The 17688-nt window shown below is 44.4% G+C and overlaps 1 protein-coding gene across 1 annotated transcript in view; it reads left to right on the top strand.

Annotated features, from left to right (window-relative positions):
• Positions 1-17688, top strand: part of VAV1 (vav guanine nucleotide exchange factor 1) — a 166544-nt gene that overhangs the window by 86384 nt on the left and 62472 nt on the right. The window contains exons 10-12 of the mRNA XM_088451200.1: positions 12251-12346; positions 12425-12493; positions 13909-13995. Coding sequence (XP_088307326.1) covers positions 12251-12346; positions 12425-12493; positions 13909-13995 — 252 coding nt within the window. The remainder of the gene's footprint in view (positions 1-12250; positions 12347-12424; positions 12494-13908; positions 13996-17688) is intronic.

The raw sequence follows: 17688 nt of genomic DNA, 5'->3' as shown, positions 1-17688 counted from the left end.
CACATCTGTTCTCATGTGTACGGACTGCCTGGGGTCTGCCCAGCATCTCAGAGAGTGCTGGGCACGCCCCCAAAGTGACGGAAATGGGGGAAGCCGCAGGGCTCCGCCTCGTCTTCCATAGAATCCACCCCTTTTCCATAAGCCCTTTTTGGTCACGCGCGCCGAAGGGCACGCGACCTGTCCCTCCTTCATATGTTCAAATGTTGGGAGGTATGCTGACAGATGGTAGTGCTGCATCTTCTGTTGTGCTGGACGGTGCACAGGAGACAGGCTCACTGTGTGCGTCCTCTGAGAGTGCGAGTGTTCACCTCTGCAGTCTGCAGATAGTGCCGTGGTGGAGGAGGAACCAATAGAGGAGACGGAAGTGGAACGCCATTTTCACTGGGCACTGCTGTAGCACCTCTTTGGCTATAGCTAGGGAAAATGCAGTTTCTCAATTGTCGCAATATACTATAATTTAAACATACAATAAACTTTGCAAAACACATTAGTTAATAGCAATATAGATTATTAATCAGCAGAATTAGCAAAAACCTCAAACAGATCAGTATTTACTTAAAGGTGCATACAAAGGGCCTGATTCAGACCCGGTCGCTATCTGCATACGCTCGCTAGATGCGTATGCAAATTTTTCAAAGTGACGCCATGGGAAGTGATTGCTCGCCAGGGCATAAGCAAGGCCACCATGTCTTAGCGAGCGGTCACTTTGTGTGAGCGTACGCCCAATCGCAAAAGCAGAGCTGCCCACCAGCACACGCCATCTCCTGGAATTCTATTAAAACATTGGTACATCGAGCACCAACGTATGCGAACGCAGTGCTTGTGGGAGCTTTACCCTACCGCAAGCATTGCGAGGAAATCAGGGTAAAAAAATGGCAAGCGATGTGTACTATGACGCTGCCTGTTAATTATGCACGTCTCTGAAAACGCCGTTGAAACACTCAGGCACGCATGCCTTTGCATCTACAATCCCCCGTTATTAGTGTCCTTCCTCTGTTACCACCCACAAATGGCCTCTCCTGTCACTCATTACCATGGGCTACCTTTGCTGAGCGAGCGAGAGGGTTGCGAATGCAGTGTGTAGTTCGCGCATGCGCAGTATGAAGCATGCGCATAACCAGAACATCGGACCGCTTGCGAGCGCACAGCGCGAGCGAGCAGCTCTGAATCAGGTCCAAAGTTCTGTTGTTGGAAATAATCTGTTGCTGGAAGATCTAGTCCTATAAAACATATTGATTTGTAATCCACAATAGGTACAATAGGATTAGTATCAAAAGCTGGTCTTCCTGATTCCAGTTAGCCATAGCTTTGACTATCTAATGATAAGGCACAATAAACACAGATCCACTTTCAATATGGCAGTTATCTTCAGCACTTCACAGTTTCAATAGCTCAGTCTGAAAGTGCTCTTTCATCAGGCACTATTGCACATATAGGGGGTCATTCAGACCCACTCGGCAGTACGCTCGCAAGTGGGTCGATGTTACCCACTGCGCATGCGCACGATGGAGGGAGCTCCGTCATGCGCATGCGCGAGACCCGAAGCGCGAAGGACTTTCCTTCGCTCGGAGTATCTCATCAAAGGGGGCGTGCTGTCGATGGTGACTGACAGCACGCCCCCTTTGGTGGGCGTGCCGGGGGCGTGCCTGCCAGACGGAGGCGTTCCCAAGGGAACGTCTACCGTCTGAAGCCGGCCCCACTGACATCACTAGTGATGTCAGTGGGAGTGATTTTGGCTCTGATAGAGCCAAAATCACTCCTGGCCTTGCGGTTGAGAAACTCAACTGCAGGCTTTTACTCGCAGTTCCGATGGTCGCGATGGTCAAGACCATCGTGACCATCATTTTGCACACTCGTATATGCTGTGGGTGGTGACCCACAGCTATACGAGCGTCCAGGAGGACGCTCCATATTAATGGAGGTGGGCCCTGATTCAGAGCGAGCGCTCTGGTCAGAGCGTCCGGCTCTGAATCAGGGCCATAGCTCAAACAAGATGCATATCACACTGTCTGCACATACAGATCTTTAACTCAGTCTTTTGCACAAGTCAACATTATACAGTTAACAAATGGGGTCTTGAAGGGCGCACAGATGGTGTTTATGGCAAATGAGGTGTTTGTTTCTTAAGATATATAGGAAATGGCAAACTATTAAATTTGAACTTATTTAATATGTAAATATTGTATATATATATATATATAAAAATGATAGCATGAATGAACAAATAATCTTTAGACGTACATGGGTATAGAATAAAATTGGCAGCAATTTAACAGATGTGAATGTATCACAATAAAGAAAAAGAAAACATTGTTGAAACACTGATAAATTGGTTTGCAAAAATGAAATAAAGTGAAATAAGATAAAATAAAATAAAATTCAATAGGTGCACACAGGTTAATGTAAAATCCTTAAAGTAAGGAAAGTTCCTTTAGAATGAACTCTGTATACCAGGAAAAAAGCATGTGAGTAAATCCGTAAAAAAATTGTCCTGGGGTGCGCGCACCTCCTACCTTACTCAATACTGCTATACCAGTTGGTGAGGGTGGTTAATTCTGATTGTGGTACCGTTGCTGCAGTAAACTATATTACTCAGTCCTTGTCGGTTCCTGTGTTCAGTGGCTGTAAACCTTGCGGATGAATAAGAACAGCGGGGTGATGGTTGCGGCGGCTATTGCCGTCAGAGCGGTCCCGTTCGGCAGAGCTCTTGCCTCGCGGTCGGCCTTTCTGCTCCCGTGCTTCCTGTGTAGTCTCAGCTTCAATAATGAATTGTGAACTGATGCTGATTAGATGTGGAGTAGGTGTGTCCAACGCGTTTCTCCCGGTCGGGCTTCGTCAGGGACAGTGATCCATGCTGTGGGTGTCTTCTTGTTCGTTTAAGTAGTTGCTTCTAATTGTGTCCAGCTGGCAATAATTAGCTCCTAAATGAGAGTGACTGAGCTTGATACTGCTGAAATCCCTGGCAATAAATGTTTGTTAAGGGAATTAAGTCCCAGCAAATGAAATAAAGATTTTCATTCAGGGGTGCTGATATGAAGACATTTAGAAGTAGATGTTCTAGGTAAATCACTTGCTAAAATAAAGACATTTACAGACAAAATAGGACAGGGAAAGTGCATACAATGATCTGATAGCAATTTGATAGATATACATTTCTATTAGTCTGAAAAGGTTAGAATGAAGAAGGAAAGAACAGAAATGTAGTGTTGCTAGAGTTCTTATATATTCATTGTTTATTCATTTAGGTTCTCCTTCTTTCTTCTCCTTTTTCTCTACAGGGATTATCCTTTAAATGTGATATGTATATGTTCCAAAATAAATGAATAAATAAGTGAAAATTATGAAGCGAAATAATGAATGCAATGAAGGCAGGTTCTTCGGTGAATGGTCTGTAGTTTGGAGAGAGGGGCTCTTCTTATCTATAGCCCGGAGCGGGCAGAATAGGACTTGCCCCCCTGATCCCACCCCCGGGATGGCACTTTGGGATCCTGACCTCAGGTCATAATAACCCATTAGGCAATGTGAAACTTTAATGAGCTAATTTTTTTTTTTGCAATATAAGAGCCCCTCTCTCCAAACTACAGACCATTCACCGAAGAACCTGCCTAATGCATATTGAAATACTTCTTTTTAGATCCAAACTTAGGAATTGCACAATGTTTATAAGCATTCATTATTTCGCTTCATAATTTTCACTTATTTATTCATTTATTTTGGAACATATACATATCACATTTAAAGGATAATCCCTGGAGAGAAAAAGGAGAAGAAAGAAGGAGAACCTAAATGAATAAACAATGAATATATAAGAACTCTAGCAACACTACATTTCTGTTCTTTCCTTCTTCATTCTAACCTTTTCAGACTAATAGAAATGTATATCTATCAAATTGCTATCAGATCATTGTATGCACTTTCCCTGTCCTATTTTGTCTATAAATGTCTTTATTTTAGCAAGTGATTTACCTAGAACATCTACTTCTAAATGTCTTCATATCAGCACCCCTGAATGAAAATCTTTATTTCATTTGCTGGGACTTAATTCCCTTAACAAACATTTATTGCCAGGGATTTCAGCAGTATCAAGCTCAGTCACTCTCATTTAGGAGCTAATTATTGCCAGCAGGACACAATTAGAAGCAACTACTTAAACGAACAAGAAGACACCCACAGCATGGATCACTGTCCCTGACGAAGCCCGACCGGGAGAAACGCGTTGGACACACCAACTCCACATCTAATCAGCATCAGTTCACAATTCATTATTGAAGCTGAGACTACACAGGAAGCACGGGAGCAGAAAGGCCGACCGCGAGGCAAGAGCTCTGCCGAACGGGACCGCTCTGACGGCAATAGCCGCCGCAACCATCACCCCGCTGTTCTTATTCATCCGCAAGGTTTACAGCCACTGAACACAGGAACCGACAAGGACTAAGTAATATAGTTTACTGCAGCAACGGTACCACAATCAGAATTAACCACCCTCACCAACTGGTATAGCAGCATTGAGTAAGGTAGGAGGTGCGCGCACCCCAGGACAATTTTTTTACGGATTTACTCACATGCTTTTTTCCTGGTATACAGAGTTAATTCTAAAGGAACTTTCCTTACTTTAAGGATTTTACATTAACCTGTGTGCACCTATTGAATTTTATTTTATTTTATCTTATTTCACTTTATTTCATTTTTGCAAACCAATTTATCAGTGTTTCAACAATGTTTTCTTTTTCTTTATTGTGATACATTCACATCTGTTAAATTGCTGCCAATTTTATTCTATACCCATGTACGTCTAAAGATTATTTGTTCATTCATGCTATCATTTTTATATATATATATATATATATATATATTTACATATTAAATAAGTTCAAATTTAATAGTTTGCCATTTCCTATATATCTTAAGAAACAAACACCTCATTTGCCATAAACACCATCTATGCGCCCTTCAAGACCCCATTTGTTAATTATGTTTATATCCTAGTGATTCAGGAAGGGATCACTAAGGTCTGTGGCAGCCAAAGAGTTACACCAAACCTAATATTGTTTTCCATCTACTTTGCCACTTTCTAACCCCCCCCCTTTTTTTCTTTCCCCCCTCCCCGTTTCCCATTACAACTAAGGAGATAGCGCAGGTACACCTGCATTTTTCCAACATTATACAGTACTTGAAATATGCTTCTTAATATACTTTCAATATCTCTTAGCAGATCGCAGTATCTGTCAATAACTCTTAGAATATTTGAATAGTTTTCAGCATCTCTCATATACTTTCAATAGTGCTTAAACAGCTCAGTGCTTAAAAATACTCAGTATCTCAGTAAGGAAATCTCCCTTTCAGAGCTCACACCACCTCCACAAATCTCAGCTGTGGCTCCCAGTGCTGACACACTCTCTGGCTCTCAGCCTCACTCTCCTGGCACATGTGCAGTGGTCCCTCAGTGCTCTATTTGTGGGTATTCCGTGGCACTTGTCACCTTTTCACCACTCCAGTGTTATTGCTTTACACAGTCTCTTAATTTCGCTCTGCACTTTGCTCCACAGTATCTCTTGATATCAACTACACATGCCCAAACAGTTGCTGGCTTGTCTCCTTTTAGGCATGTTGCAGCTCTACCTAGTGGTAGCCTCCTAAACTACAATGTTCATTGACTCTCATGGAACCAGGGGTACCACACAAGTAAAAAAATACTCTTGGCCCAAGTCTAAGTTTTGTGAGAAACTGGGCACATCCATGGTAGGGTGTAGTTGTCCTCTCATTTTCCAACAGCAAAGGCATTCATTTACTCTGTAGTGACCCTATACTCTGCTCTGTCATTTGATTTTGATCTAAGTTCTACCTGTTTAAGAAGTTGTGACATTTGTGCCTCTATTCACTTAAACAGGAATTGACAAACATCTCAAATATGTTTGCTAGGCTCATTAATGTACCATACAACATATATGCCTATAGGCCTTCAAGTGATCGGAGGAGGATTTTGTCAAAGGGAAAGAGGTTGCCATGGTACCTTGGAGTTGGTTAGTGGTGGTTAGGTGGAGTTTTGAATGAGGTTTCTATAGCTGTCAACTTTTCATAAAATCTTCAGAGAAATTGTTGCCACCAAGTCATTGCATCCAGCATGTCCCATATCACAGCAGATCTTGGTGCACTGAAATACCTCTATGACAAATGTACCAAATTTAATTATAGCATACTTTTAGTAGTTTAAATCCCCTCCATATTAATTTATGGAGTCCAGAAAATAAGAACAGAAGTTATGATTTGCATTTGCCATCTAGAAGAATCATGTAGACCACCTAGTCAATACTGAAAAACAGGGACATCCTACAGCAAGATAGGGGTGTACCAAAGTTTATTACATGGTGTTACAAAATGCAGTGTTTGCCCTGTTGGTTCAGGATGCCAGTCGCCTATGCAAGTCAATGATTCAGGATCCAGTAAAATAGCCCCAGACCATAACAGATGTTGATTGTTAGGTCTGCATTAAGAAGTAAGCAGTCAATAGGTCGACACCAGAAGGCCGACAGGGTTAAAAGGGTGACATTCAGACACACTAAAAAAAGGTTGTTATTTTAGCCTAACACAAACCATCATGAAAAAACATGTCGACCTTTTTTTGTGTCAACCATTTGACTGTCATCCTTTTAACCCTGTTGACATTTTAACAACATAACAGAAAACTTCAGCGTGCATAACTATTCACCCCCCTAAAGTCAGTACTTTGCCGAGACACCATTTGCGGCAATTACAGCTGCAAGTCTCTTTGGATAAGTCTCTATGGGCTTGTCACATCTTGCCCCTGGGATTTTTTCACATTTCTCAAGGCAAAACTGCTCCAGCTCCTTCATGTTGGATGGTTTCCGCTTGTGAACAGCAATCTTCAAGTCTGACCACAGATTCTCAATTGGATTGAGATCTGGGCTTTGACTAGGCCATTCCAACACATTTAAATGTTTCCCCTTAGACCACTCAAGTGTTGCTTTAGCAGTATGCATCGGGTCATTGTCCTGCTGGAAGGTGAACCTCCGACCCAGTCTCAAATCACAGGCAGACTGAAACAGGTTTTGCTCAAGAATATCCCTGTATTTAGCACCATCCATCTTTCCCTCGACTCAAACCAGTTTCCCAGTTCCTGTTGCTGAAAAACGTCCCCACAGCATGATGCTGCCACCACCATGTTTCACTGTGGGGATGGTGTTCTTGGGGTGATGGGATGTGTTGGGTTTGCGCCAGACATAGCGTTTTCCTTGGTGGCTGACAAGTTCAATTTTAGTCTCATCTGACCAGAGCACCTTCCTCCATACATTTGGGGAGTCGCCCACATGCCTTTTGGCAAACTCAAATTCTTTTTGTGGCTTTTCTGGCCACTCTGGCTTTTCTGACTTTTTTCTTTCCCAGCTTTATGGAGTGTACGGCTTATTGTGGTCACATGCACAGATACACCAGTCTCTGCTGTGGAACTCTGCAGCTCCTTCAGGGTTACCTTTGGTCTCTGTGCTGCCTCTCTGATTAATGCCCTCCTTGCCCGGTCTGTGAGTTTTGGTGGACAGCCCTCTCTTGGAAGATTTGTTGTGGTATCATGTTCTTTCCATTTGATAATGATGGATTTGATGGTGCTCCGGGGGATCATCAAAGATTTGGATATTTTTTAATAACCCAACCCAGAATTGTACTTCTCAACAACTTTGTCCCTGACTTGTTTGGAGATCTCCTGGTCTGCATGGTGTGATGCCTCTTGCTTAGTGGTGTTGCAGCCTCTGGAGCCTTTCAGAAAAGGTTTGTTTATACTGACAGATCATGTGACACAGGTGGACTTCATTTCACTAATTATGTGATTTCTGAAGGTAATTGGTTGCACCAGAAATTTTGAGGGGCTTCAGAGCAAAGGGGGTGATTACATATGTACATGCCAATTTTCTGAATTTTATTTATAAAGATTCTTTTTTTATATACAGTATATTTTTCTCATTTCACTTCACCTAATTAAACTATTTTATGCAGATCCATCACCTAAAATTCAGATTAAAAAAATAAATAAATTACAGGTTGTAATGTAACAAAAAAGGTAAAAAGCCAAGGGGGTGAATACTTTTGCAAGGCACTGTGTGTATATATGTATATATATTAGGGGTGTGCACCGGCCACTTTTCGTGTTTTGTGTTTTGGTTTTGGATCTGGATCTTTCTTCGTGTTTTGGATCTGGATTGGTTTTGCCAAAACCACCCTTCCGTGTTTTGGGTTCTGGGTTTTGTATTTTGGATCTGTATTTTTTTTAAAAACAGCTAAAATCACAGAATGTGTTGATTTTTCTGCTCCTATGCTATTATTAACCTCAAAAACCTTAATTTCCACTCATTTCCAGTCTATTCTGAACACCTCACAATAGTGTTTTTATGTCCAAAAGGTTGCACCGAGGTAGATGGATGACTATGCTAAGCGACACGAGTGGGCGGCACAAACACGTGGGTGCAAGATGGAATTGTCCTTGGGCCCTCCCACCCACCCTTATGTTGTATAAACAGGACATGCACACTTTAGCAAACCAATCATTTCAGCGCCAGGGTCTGCCACACGACTGTGGCTGAAATGATTGGTTCGTTTGGGCCCCCACAAAACAAGCTGGCAATTAATCTGGCCCTGCACAAACTGGCTCTACGGAGGCAAGATGTCGTCCTCATCCTCCTCATTCACCGATTCCTCACCCTCTTCAGTGTTGTGTACATCCTCATCCTCACAGAGTATTAATTCGTCCCCACTGGAATCCACCACCACAGGTCCCCCTGTACGTTCTGGAGGCTGTTCTCCCTGGAAGAGTTGATAATTCATTTTTATGAATATCATCTTCTCCACATTTTGTGGAAGCAACCTCCTACGCCTTTTGCTGACAAGGTTCCCGGCTGCACTAAACACTCTTTCGGAGTGCACACTGGAGGGGTGGCAACTCAGGTAAAATAGAGCCAGTTTGTACAGGGACCTCCAAATTGCTTCTTTTTCCTGCCAGTACATGTACGGACTGTCTGACATGCCTACTTGGATGCTGTCACCGATGTAATCCTTTAACAGACAGACGCACGCTTGTCGCTGCTGCTTTGAGGATGCAGGTGTGGCTACAGCCCACACAATTCACAAGGACAGGAAAAAAAAGAAGTTTTTATTTTTTGTGGTGCGCACTTTGAGGGTTACACCACCCTTTAACAGACAGACGCACGCTTGTCGCTGCTGCTTTGAGGATGCAGGTGCGGCTACTGTGCATACATTTCACACACAAACACAGAAAAAAAGAAGATTATTTTATTTTGGTTGGAGCGCACTTTGGGGGTTACACCACCCTTTAACAGACAGACGCACGCTTGTCGCTGCTGCTTTGAGGATGCAGGTGCAGCTACAGCCCACACAATTGACAAAGACAGAAAAAAAAAGAAGAATTTTTTTATTGTTTGTGGAGCGCACTTTGAGGGTTAAACCACCCTTTAACAGACAGATGCACGCTTGTCGCTGCTGCTTTGAGGATGCAGGTGCGGCTACAGCCCACACAATTTACAAAGACAGAAAAAAAGAAGAATTTTCTTATTGTTTGTTGAGCGCACTTTGAGGGTTACACCACCCTTTAACAGACAGACGCACGCTTGTCGCTGCTGCTTTGAGGACAGTATCATATGCAGTGACAGTAGACTTGTCAGAAATTGTTGGCACGTCCTTCAGTCCGGACCAGATGTCCAAACCGGCCCTTGACTTATGACACAGGCGCACGCTTGGCGCTGCTACTGTGTTGATGCACGTGCGGCTACATCGCACACAAGTCACAAACACATAAAAAAAATAGTTTTTTATTTTTTGGAGCACTTTGTGGGTTACACCACCCTTTAACAGACAGACGCACGCTTGTCGCTGCTGCTTTGAGGATGCAAGTGCGGCTACAGCCCACACAATTCACAAAGACAGAAAAAAAAGGATTTTTTTTATTGTTTGTGGAGCGCAATTTGAGGGTTACACCACCCTTTAACAGACAGACTCACGCTTGTCGCTGCTGCTTTGAGGATGCAGGTGCGGCTACAGCCCACACATTTCACAAATGCAGAAAAAAAAAGAAGAATTTTTTTATTGTTTGTGGAGCGCACTTTGAGGGTTACACCACCCTTTAACAGACAGACGCATGCTTGTCGCTGCTGCTTTGAGGATGCAGGTGGAAACTAGACGGGATTTGGAATCGGGGACACACTACCTCCATCAATTGTCTAAATCCCACTGCACTAATGGCGGATACTGGACGCACGTCTAACACCAACATAGCAGTCAAGGCCTCAGTTATACGTTTTGCTTCAGGATGACTGCTGTCGTACTTCATCCTCCTCGCTAGAGACTGTTCGAGGGTCAATTGTTTAGTAAAAGTAGTGGTGTTCCTACTTCCTCTCTGGGATGATGAACAACTCCCAGCAGCAGCAACAGCACTAGGAGGAAGTGGTTCTTGATCTTTCCCTATTTTATTTATATCGGAGAAAGTTTGGTCCTCCATTTATGTTATATTGATATATACGTGCGGCTAAGGCGCACACAAACACAGAAAATATTTTTTTATTTTTGCTGGAGAGTAGTGCACTTTGTGGGTTACACCACCCTTTAAGAAATGAGCCAGCCGGCCCTTTACTTATGGGACACAGGCGCACGCTTGGCACTACTTTGTTGATTCACGTGCGGCTACTGCGCACACACTTCACAAACACAAAAAAAAATATTTTTTTATTTTGTTTGGAGTGCCCTTTTGGGGTTACAGCACCCTTTAGCGGTCAATCCAGCCGGCCCTTTATTTATGGGACACAGGCGCACGCTTGGCACTACTTTGTTGATGCACGTGCGGCTACTGCGCACACAATTCACAAACACAAAAAAATATATTTTTTATTTTGTTTGGAGTGCCCTTTGGTGGTTACAGCACCCTTTAGCGGTCAATCCAGCCGGCCCTTTATTTATGGGACACAGGCGCATGCTTGGCACTACTTTGTTGATGCACGTGCGGCTACTGCGCACACAATTCACAAACACAAAAAAATATATTTTTTTATTTTGTTTGGAGTGCCCTTTGGGGGTTACAGCACCCTTTAACGGACAAGCCAGCCGGCCTTTTACTTATGGGACACAGGCGCACGCTTGGTGCTGCTCCTTTGTTGATGCACGTGCAGCCACAGTGCACACAATTCACAAACACAGAAAAAATATTATTTTTTTTTGCACTTGGGGGGAGCACCCCTGATGGACAGAGCACCCCCTGGACAACACTACAGCACCCCTTTAGGACTGGGACACTGCACAGGACTTTGGAGTGGACACAGCCCCTATGGACAACTGACTGCACAACACAGTCCAGCCAGCCCCTATGGGCAACAGCAGCACAGCACAGCACAACACTACACTGCACTACACTACACTACACAGCCAGGCCAGCCCTAACTCCCACCCTCCCTCTTCACTGTCCACAGCCGAGTGAGAAAATGGCGCCGACGCGGGTACCTTATATAGGATCCAAAACCCGCGAGACCCGGAAGGCGGGATGATGACATTTTGCCTCGATTTCATATATATACATACACACACACACACACAATACTGTGCAAAAGTTTTAGGCAGGTGTGTACAAAATGCTACAAATTAAGAATGCTTTCAAAAATACAAGTGTTAATAGTTAATTTTTTATCGATTTTACAAAATGCAAAGTGAATGAACAGAAGAGAAATCTAAATCATATTTATTCTGCAGCAGGACAACGACCCCCCACTAAAAAAAAAAAATAGAAAAGGCTCATCCTGGTGTATGACAGGTCTCTTATTATTGTTTGTAACTATATGTACTTACAGTAGAAAAGTCCCAGATAAATTTCAAACAAAGTCCAATCCCTACACGTTTTCTCTACATGTACACTTTTAAAATGCACTTCTATATGAGATAAAGGGGGAGATGTATCAAACCTTGGAGAGAAATAAAGTACCAACCAATCGACTTCTAACTGCCATTTTTCAAACACAGCCCGTAAAATGACAGTTAGAAGCTGATTGGTTGGTGCTTTAGCTGTCTCAACTTTATCTGTCACCAAGGTTTGATACATCTCCCCCAAAGTTCCAAAACACTATCATTATGGCCAGTCTGGTAATCATTTTGTGTGAAGCACTGCACTATAGTACTCACCTGTCCTTTGTGTCTTGGTTAGTACTACAGTATTTGTAATAATTAACAAATTCTATAACTTTTTTTGCAGGAATGCTCCCAGAGAGCCAATAATGGACGCTTCTCCCTGCGAGATCTGCTGATGGTGCCAATGCAGCGAGTTTTGAAATATCATCTATTGTTGCAGGTACATTATCTGCTCAAACTATACCCACAGCATTATATAACTGGCTGGTTCTCATGGCTCTCTGCATTTTCCTTGTAGGAGCTGGTAAAACACACAGCAGAGCCCACAGAGAAAGACAACCTGAAGCTGGCATTAGATGCAATGAGGGTGAGATGAAGAATGTCTCTCTTTGTATGTTGTCCAACAGGCTTAAGACCTGATTCAGACCCGGTTGCAAGCGATGAGCACTCGCAACCGGGTCGATGGTGGCCCAGAGCGCATGCGCACGACGGAGCCAGCTCCGTCGTGCGCATGCGCGAGACCCGGATAGCGACGGGCAATCCGTTGCTCTGGGTCTCGTACCAAAGGGGGCGTGCTATCGATGTTGATTGACAGCACGCCCCCTTTGGTGGGCGGGCTGGGGGAGTGGCTGCCCAAACGGAGGCGTTCCCATGTGAACGGGGTCGGCCCCACTGAAATCTCTCTGGGGCTCGCGGCAACGAGACCCTACCACAAGGGTCTCGTCGCAAGCCCGATGGTCGCGATGGTCTTGACCATCGCGACCATCTTCCTGGCCGCTCGCTATAGCTATGCGAGCGGCCAGGAGGCCGTTCTAAAAAAAAAAAATAGCCCGGCCCTGATTCAGAGCGAGCGCGAGTCTGAATCAGGGCCTCTGTTCTGTAAGGGTCATACCGCAAATCATATGTTGAGGTTGAGGACATGTTTAAATGCTGTCTTTACACAGAACCTATGTAATATATGGCATATAAAAGGATGCATATGCTTTGTACATATACATCGCTGTGTGACTGCACTTCAGCACCCATATGAGCATACATAAGGATGTATTAATATCAGCACCGTATCTACAGCATTTTGTTATGAGATATACACAACTATAAAAGGTATTCCATTTGCAACATAAATGTCCTGCTCCTTCTTGTCCTGCTTCGTATACTATTAATTGTCCGACCTGAAGATAGCTTAGAAATCATACAAAATGACTAAACCAAATCTATAAACCAACAAATGATAACAACTGTCCCCCTATGCAAGTGGGTCACGATCATCTCCTGGAACTTATATAACATTAGATCAGGCCTTGAGTAGGACAAGTTGTCTTTATAGTCAACAGCATGGCCGGTGCTGGGGTCACGGCACAACCCTGCCCAGGCTCAGGTACAATTGGCATGAATCCTTTTCAGCTGAGTTGCCACTGGGCATGCATACCCACCACCTCTTAATATCCTCACGCTTGCCCAAATGCCACCACTCTGATCTCTCGGAGGACTTGTAAGGTAGAATAGCCCCCCGTCACACTTATCTGGCTTATCATGTTCTTCCAGCCTTGGTCAGGAGTATTGTCAGTAAGCCCTGGGATAACTCATTATGTTATTTACCTTAGTGTCTGGTTTATATTCCTGACTGTCAGATAAATATATTGTAACCATTTATTTCTGTATAACCAGCTTTATTTTTTTGGCTACTTCTATTTATTTCCCACGTCCTGTTCAAAAAGGGGAGTGAGGGGTAACAGTTATGAATACAATATGGTTCAAATTGTATATGCTGTTTCTTCCTAGGATTTGGCCCAGTGTGTTAATGAAGTGAAGAGGGATAATGAAACACTAAAGCAAATCACCAGCTTTCAGCTATCTATTGAAAATCTGGTATGTCTGTTTAGATATAATGACTGCTTATTGGGCTATGAGGGAAATGTGTATGACTTTGTGGTGATGAAGAGAGACAGGTATGGAATGGGAAGCTTTACAATTCATAACAGATAGCCAGGGTGCCACATAGAGATCAGCACTGAGTTTTCCTGTAAGGATATCTGAGAACAGTTATGCTGGCCATACACTAGCACGATTTCGGGCTGATTGCCCGATTTTCGACACATCGTAAGATGAATAGTGTAGAAATCATGTACAGTATTTTTTAAGTAGGATATGATCCGAGGCGCGCTCCCGCAGCTCCTAAAATGTATCGTTTGATCAGATGTGCAGCCCATATGAACCGTCGTATTCGTATGCTGATCGCGCCGTGGTTTTCATCATGCGATGCATCGTGCGTCCAATCGTTGTCATTTCATTGACATTTTGAAGAATCAGTTTTTCAGCAGGCACACGATCGAACATAACGTGAGATCGTATGTACATCGTGTGTCCAAAGTACGTTCGGGTCTGCCAGGGAGCTGCCGGGGAGTTCAAGGGAAATCGAAAGATGAATCTTATCTTATGCTGGTTGTATGGTCAGCATAAAAGACAAAATATGTTTATGTAAGTGTTATTACATTTACCTCATTAGCTGCATACAGTATATGAGGGCACAGGTATAGTTGGAATTAAGTGTGATTTTTTATTTTTTTTCAAAAAAATATACTGCATGCTCAGGAAAAATGCCGAGGCGTAAGTTAATTATCATCGGCATGGACCATGCTAGAATTTAAAATGAATAAATAATAATAATTTTTTTTTTTGTTAACATCTTCATGCAGCGGATGCATTTAACATAGTATGTTGAGTCACTCATATCTTACAATACATGCAGCTCTACATAGACAAGTATTTGTGTCCAGGGGCGTTTTACGAGAGGAGGGGGCCCATGTGCAGACTCAGCGTGGACCCCCTCCTCTCCCTGGTGGTGCAGTAGATTCTGCCTTATTGCTAGAATCTACTGTGCATGCGCGGGTTTCCCATGAACGCATTAGTAGTACTGCTGTCCCCGGGAAAATGGCAAGGGTGCCATTTTCCCGGGGACAGCAGTATTGCTCATGCGCGAGTCACCGGGAAAATGGCCACCACCGATCAGACTCAATGGCTAAGATAATATATAGGCTATCACTGACCACCATATAATGAAGAGAACATTGCAGTGCCTGCCATAGAATGCAGTGAGTGTCACAGCGAACACCAGATAATGCAGAGAACATCGCATTGCCAGCCATATTATACAGAGAGTGTCACAATGACTGCCATATAATGCAGAGAGTATTACAGTGACCACCATATTATACAGAGAGCATTGCATTGACCACCAGATAATAAAGAGAGCATCACAGTGACTGCCACATAATGCTGAGCGCATGCATGGACTGCCATATAATGCAGAGAGCATCGCAGTGACTGACAAATAATGCAAAGAAGGTCGCAGTGACCACCATATAATGCAGGGAACATCGCAGTGACAGCTACATAATGCAGAGACCATCAGTGACTGCTATATAATACAGAGAGCATTGCAGTGACCACCATATAATGCAGAGACCATCAGTCCCCTCTGTACAGGGCTGGTTCTAGTAGAGCCCAGGTTAAAAAAGTCCCTTTGAAACCCCCCCTTAAAAAAAATCTATATAGTTTATTTGTGTTTGTACGAAATAAAAATACACCTTACCTCTATGGTGGTTTGCAGGGGTGCAGAGAGGGGGGAGAGCGGGTACTAATTACCGGGTCGGGGCTAACTGGAGGGGCCCGTCAGGGGCCCAGTCTGGCACCGCCCCCCCTCCTACATCACAGCAGCCCAGCACACGCTGCTGTGTGCTGGGCTGCACTGGGACACTGCTCGCGGCAGCCACAGCAGTCTCCTATGCCTGTGGGGTGAGCAATCAAGCTTATCGCACCCCCCCATTAGCTATGTGCCAGGCTGAGGGAGCCCACTGCGCCCCTCTCGCCAGCGCGCAGTGCCGCCGCTTCCTGGTGCTGCAAAACTTTTGTTTTACATTTTTTTCTACCTAAGGGGGCGTGGTTCTGCCTTCTGCGATTAGGCCACACACCCCTTTTACCAAGGCCCAGCACAGCTCTTGGCGGGCCTAGTGGTTTGTTTTCAACAGGGGTTCCACCAGACTCATACCCCCTGTGTTACTACCTGCCTCCTGTGTTTCCTCTTACCCTTGTATTACTTCCAGTCTCATGCCACTTGTGTGACCTTCTGCCCCCTGTGTCTTTCCAGCCACATGCTCCCTGTGTCACTCCAGCCTCCTACCCCATGTCACTCCAGCCGTGTGCCCTCTGTCACCACCTGCCTTGTGTCTTTCCAGCCACATGCATTTTGTGTTACTCGTCTTGTGCCCCGTGTCACACCAGCCTCCTACTCCCTGTGAATCCTCCAGCGTCCTATGCCATGTCACTCTACCTCCAGCCCCCTGTGTCTTTTCAGCCACATCCTCCCCTGGTTTCTCTTAAGTAACCTCACCCTGCCTCATTCGTGTCTCCAGCTGCCTCGTTCCTCCTGTGGCTCTTCATCCTCTCTGTCTATCTCCATCAGCCTCATCACTCTCCCTGTGTAACAATAGCAGCCTCATCCCCATTGTGGCTCTTTAGCAGACTCCTTCCACCCCCCACTCCCCTTGTATTTCTACAGCAGGCTTCATCCCTCACCACATGTCTTTCTGACCCCAGCCCCCCATGTGTCATTCCAACCCCTCCCCTGTGTAACACCAGCTCCACCCCATTTTACTCCAGCTTCTACTGTATTATTCTAGTGCCCCACTGTCACTTCAGCCCCCGTCACTCCTAACACACTAACTTGTGTTACAGAGTCCAATCCTGCCCCCCATTCACCACTGCTCATTACAACCATAATAACCTTTCTGGCTGCATTTTCCCTGTCTGCAAGGTTTCACTCGTGCTGGGAAAAAGGGACAGTCTACAAACTACTTACAACTATGCTTTTCATGTCATACTTGCCTACATTCCCGGAATGGGGTGCTGCTCCCGGCTACACCGAAAAAGCATTCAAGTCTCTCAAATGCTGTAGTGTCCCCTGCCATGATTGTCCAGTGCCGACCAATTTCCCCAAAAAATGGGCAGCCTGGACTTGATTCGTGCTGAATTGTGTCATCATAGGCATGCACCCGCTTTATAATGCCAGTAATCTTGTCATTGTAAAGTCAGGTCAGGGCCCCCACACTGCCCCCTTTGCCTCGGAGGGTACAGCCAGAAAGTCGGCAACTTTGGTACAAATGTATTCAACAGTGTACTTGCAAACTGGCTGCTAGTTTGCAGACTGTCCCTTCCTCGCAGCATGAGATACACAGACAGAAAGAAATCAGATTACTCACTGAAGAGAGCCGACTAAAAGCTCAGCTGTCTTCACCCCAGCGGCTGCTGATAAGTTTTACAGCACCGAGTTGACCCAAGGCACTGAAGGGGCACCTGGCACCCTGCTTCCTGGGCCCAGCCAGCCCCTACTCACTGGGACTGAACACCCTCTTATCTACTGTCACTAGTATTTGTATCATGTGCTTACAATGGTATTCTAATTTCTCTGATATTGGGGGAGATTTATAAAATCTTAGAGAGAAATAAAGTATCAACCTATCAGCTTCTGTCATTTTACAGGTTGTGCTTGAAAAATGGAAGCTA

This window comes from Taudactylus pleione, unplaced genomic scaffold (genome assembly GCF_031769625.1).
Source record: "Taudactylus pleione unplaced genomic scaffold, aTauple2 ptg000541l, whole genome shotgun sequence".
Classification (NCBI taxonomy): domain Eukaryota; kingdom Metazoa; phylum Chordata; class Amphibia; order Anura; family Myobatrachidae; genus Taudactylus; species Taudactylus pleione.
This window is presented reverse-complemented; position numbering and strand designations above follow the sequence as displayed.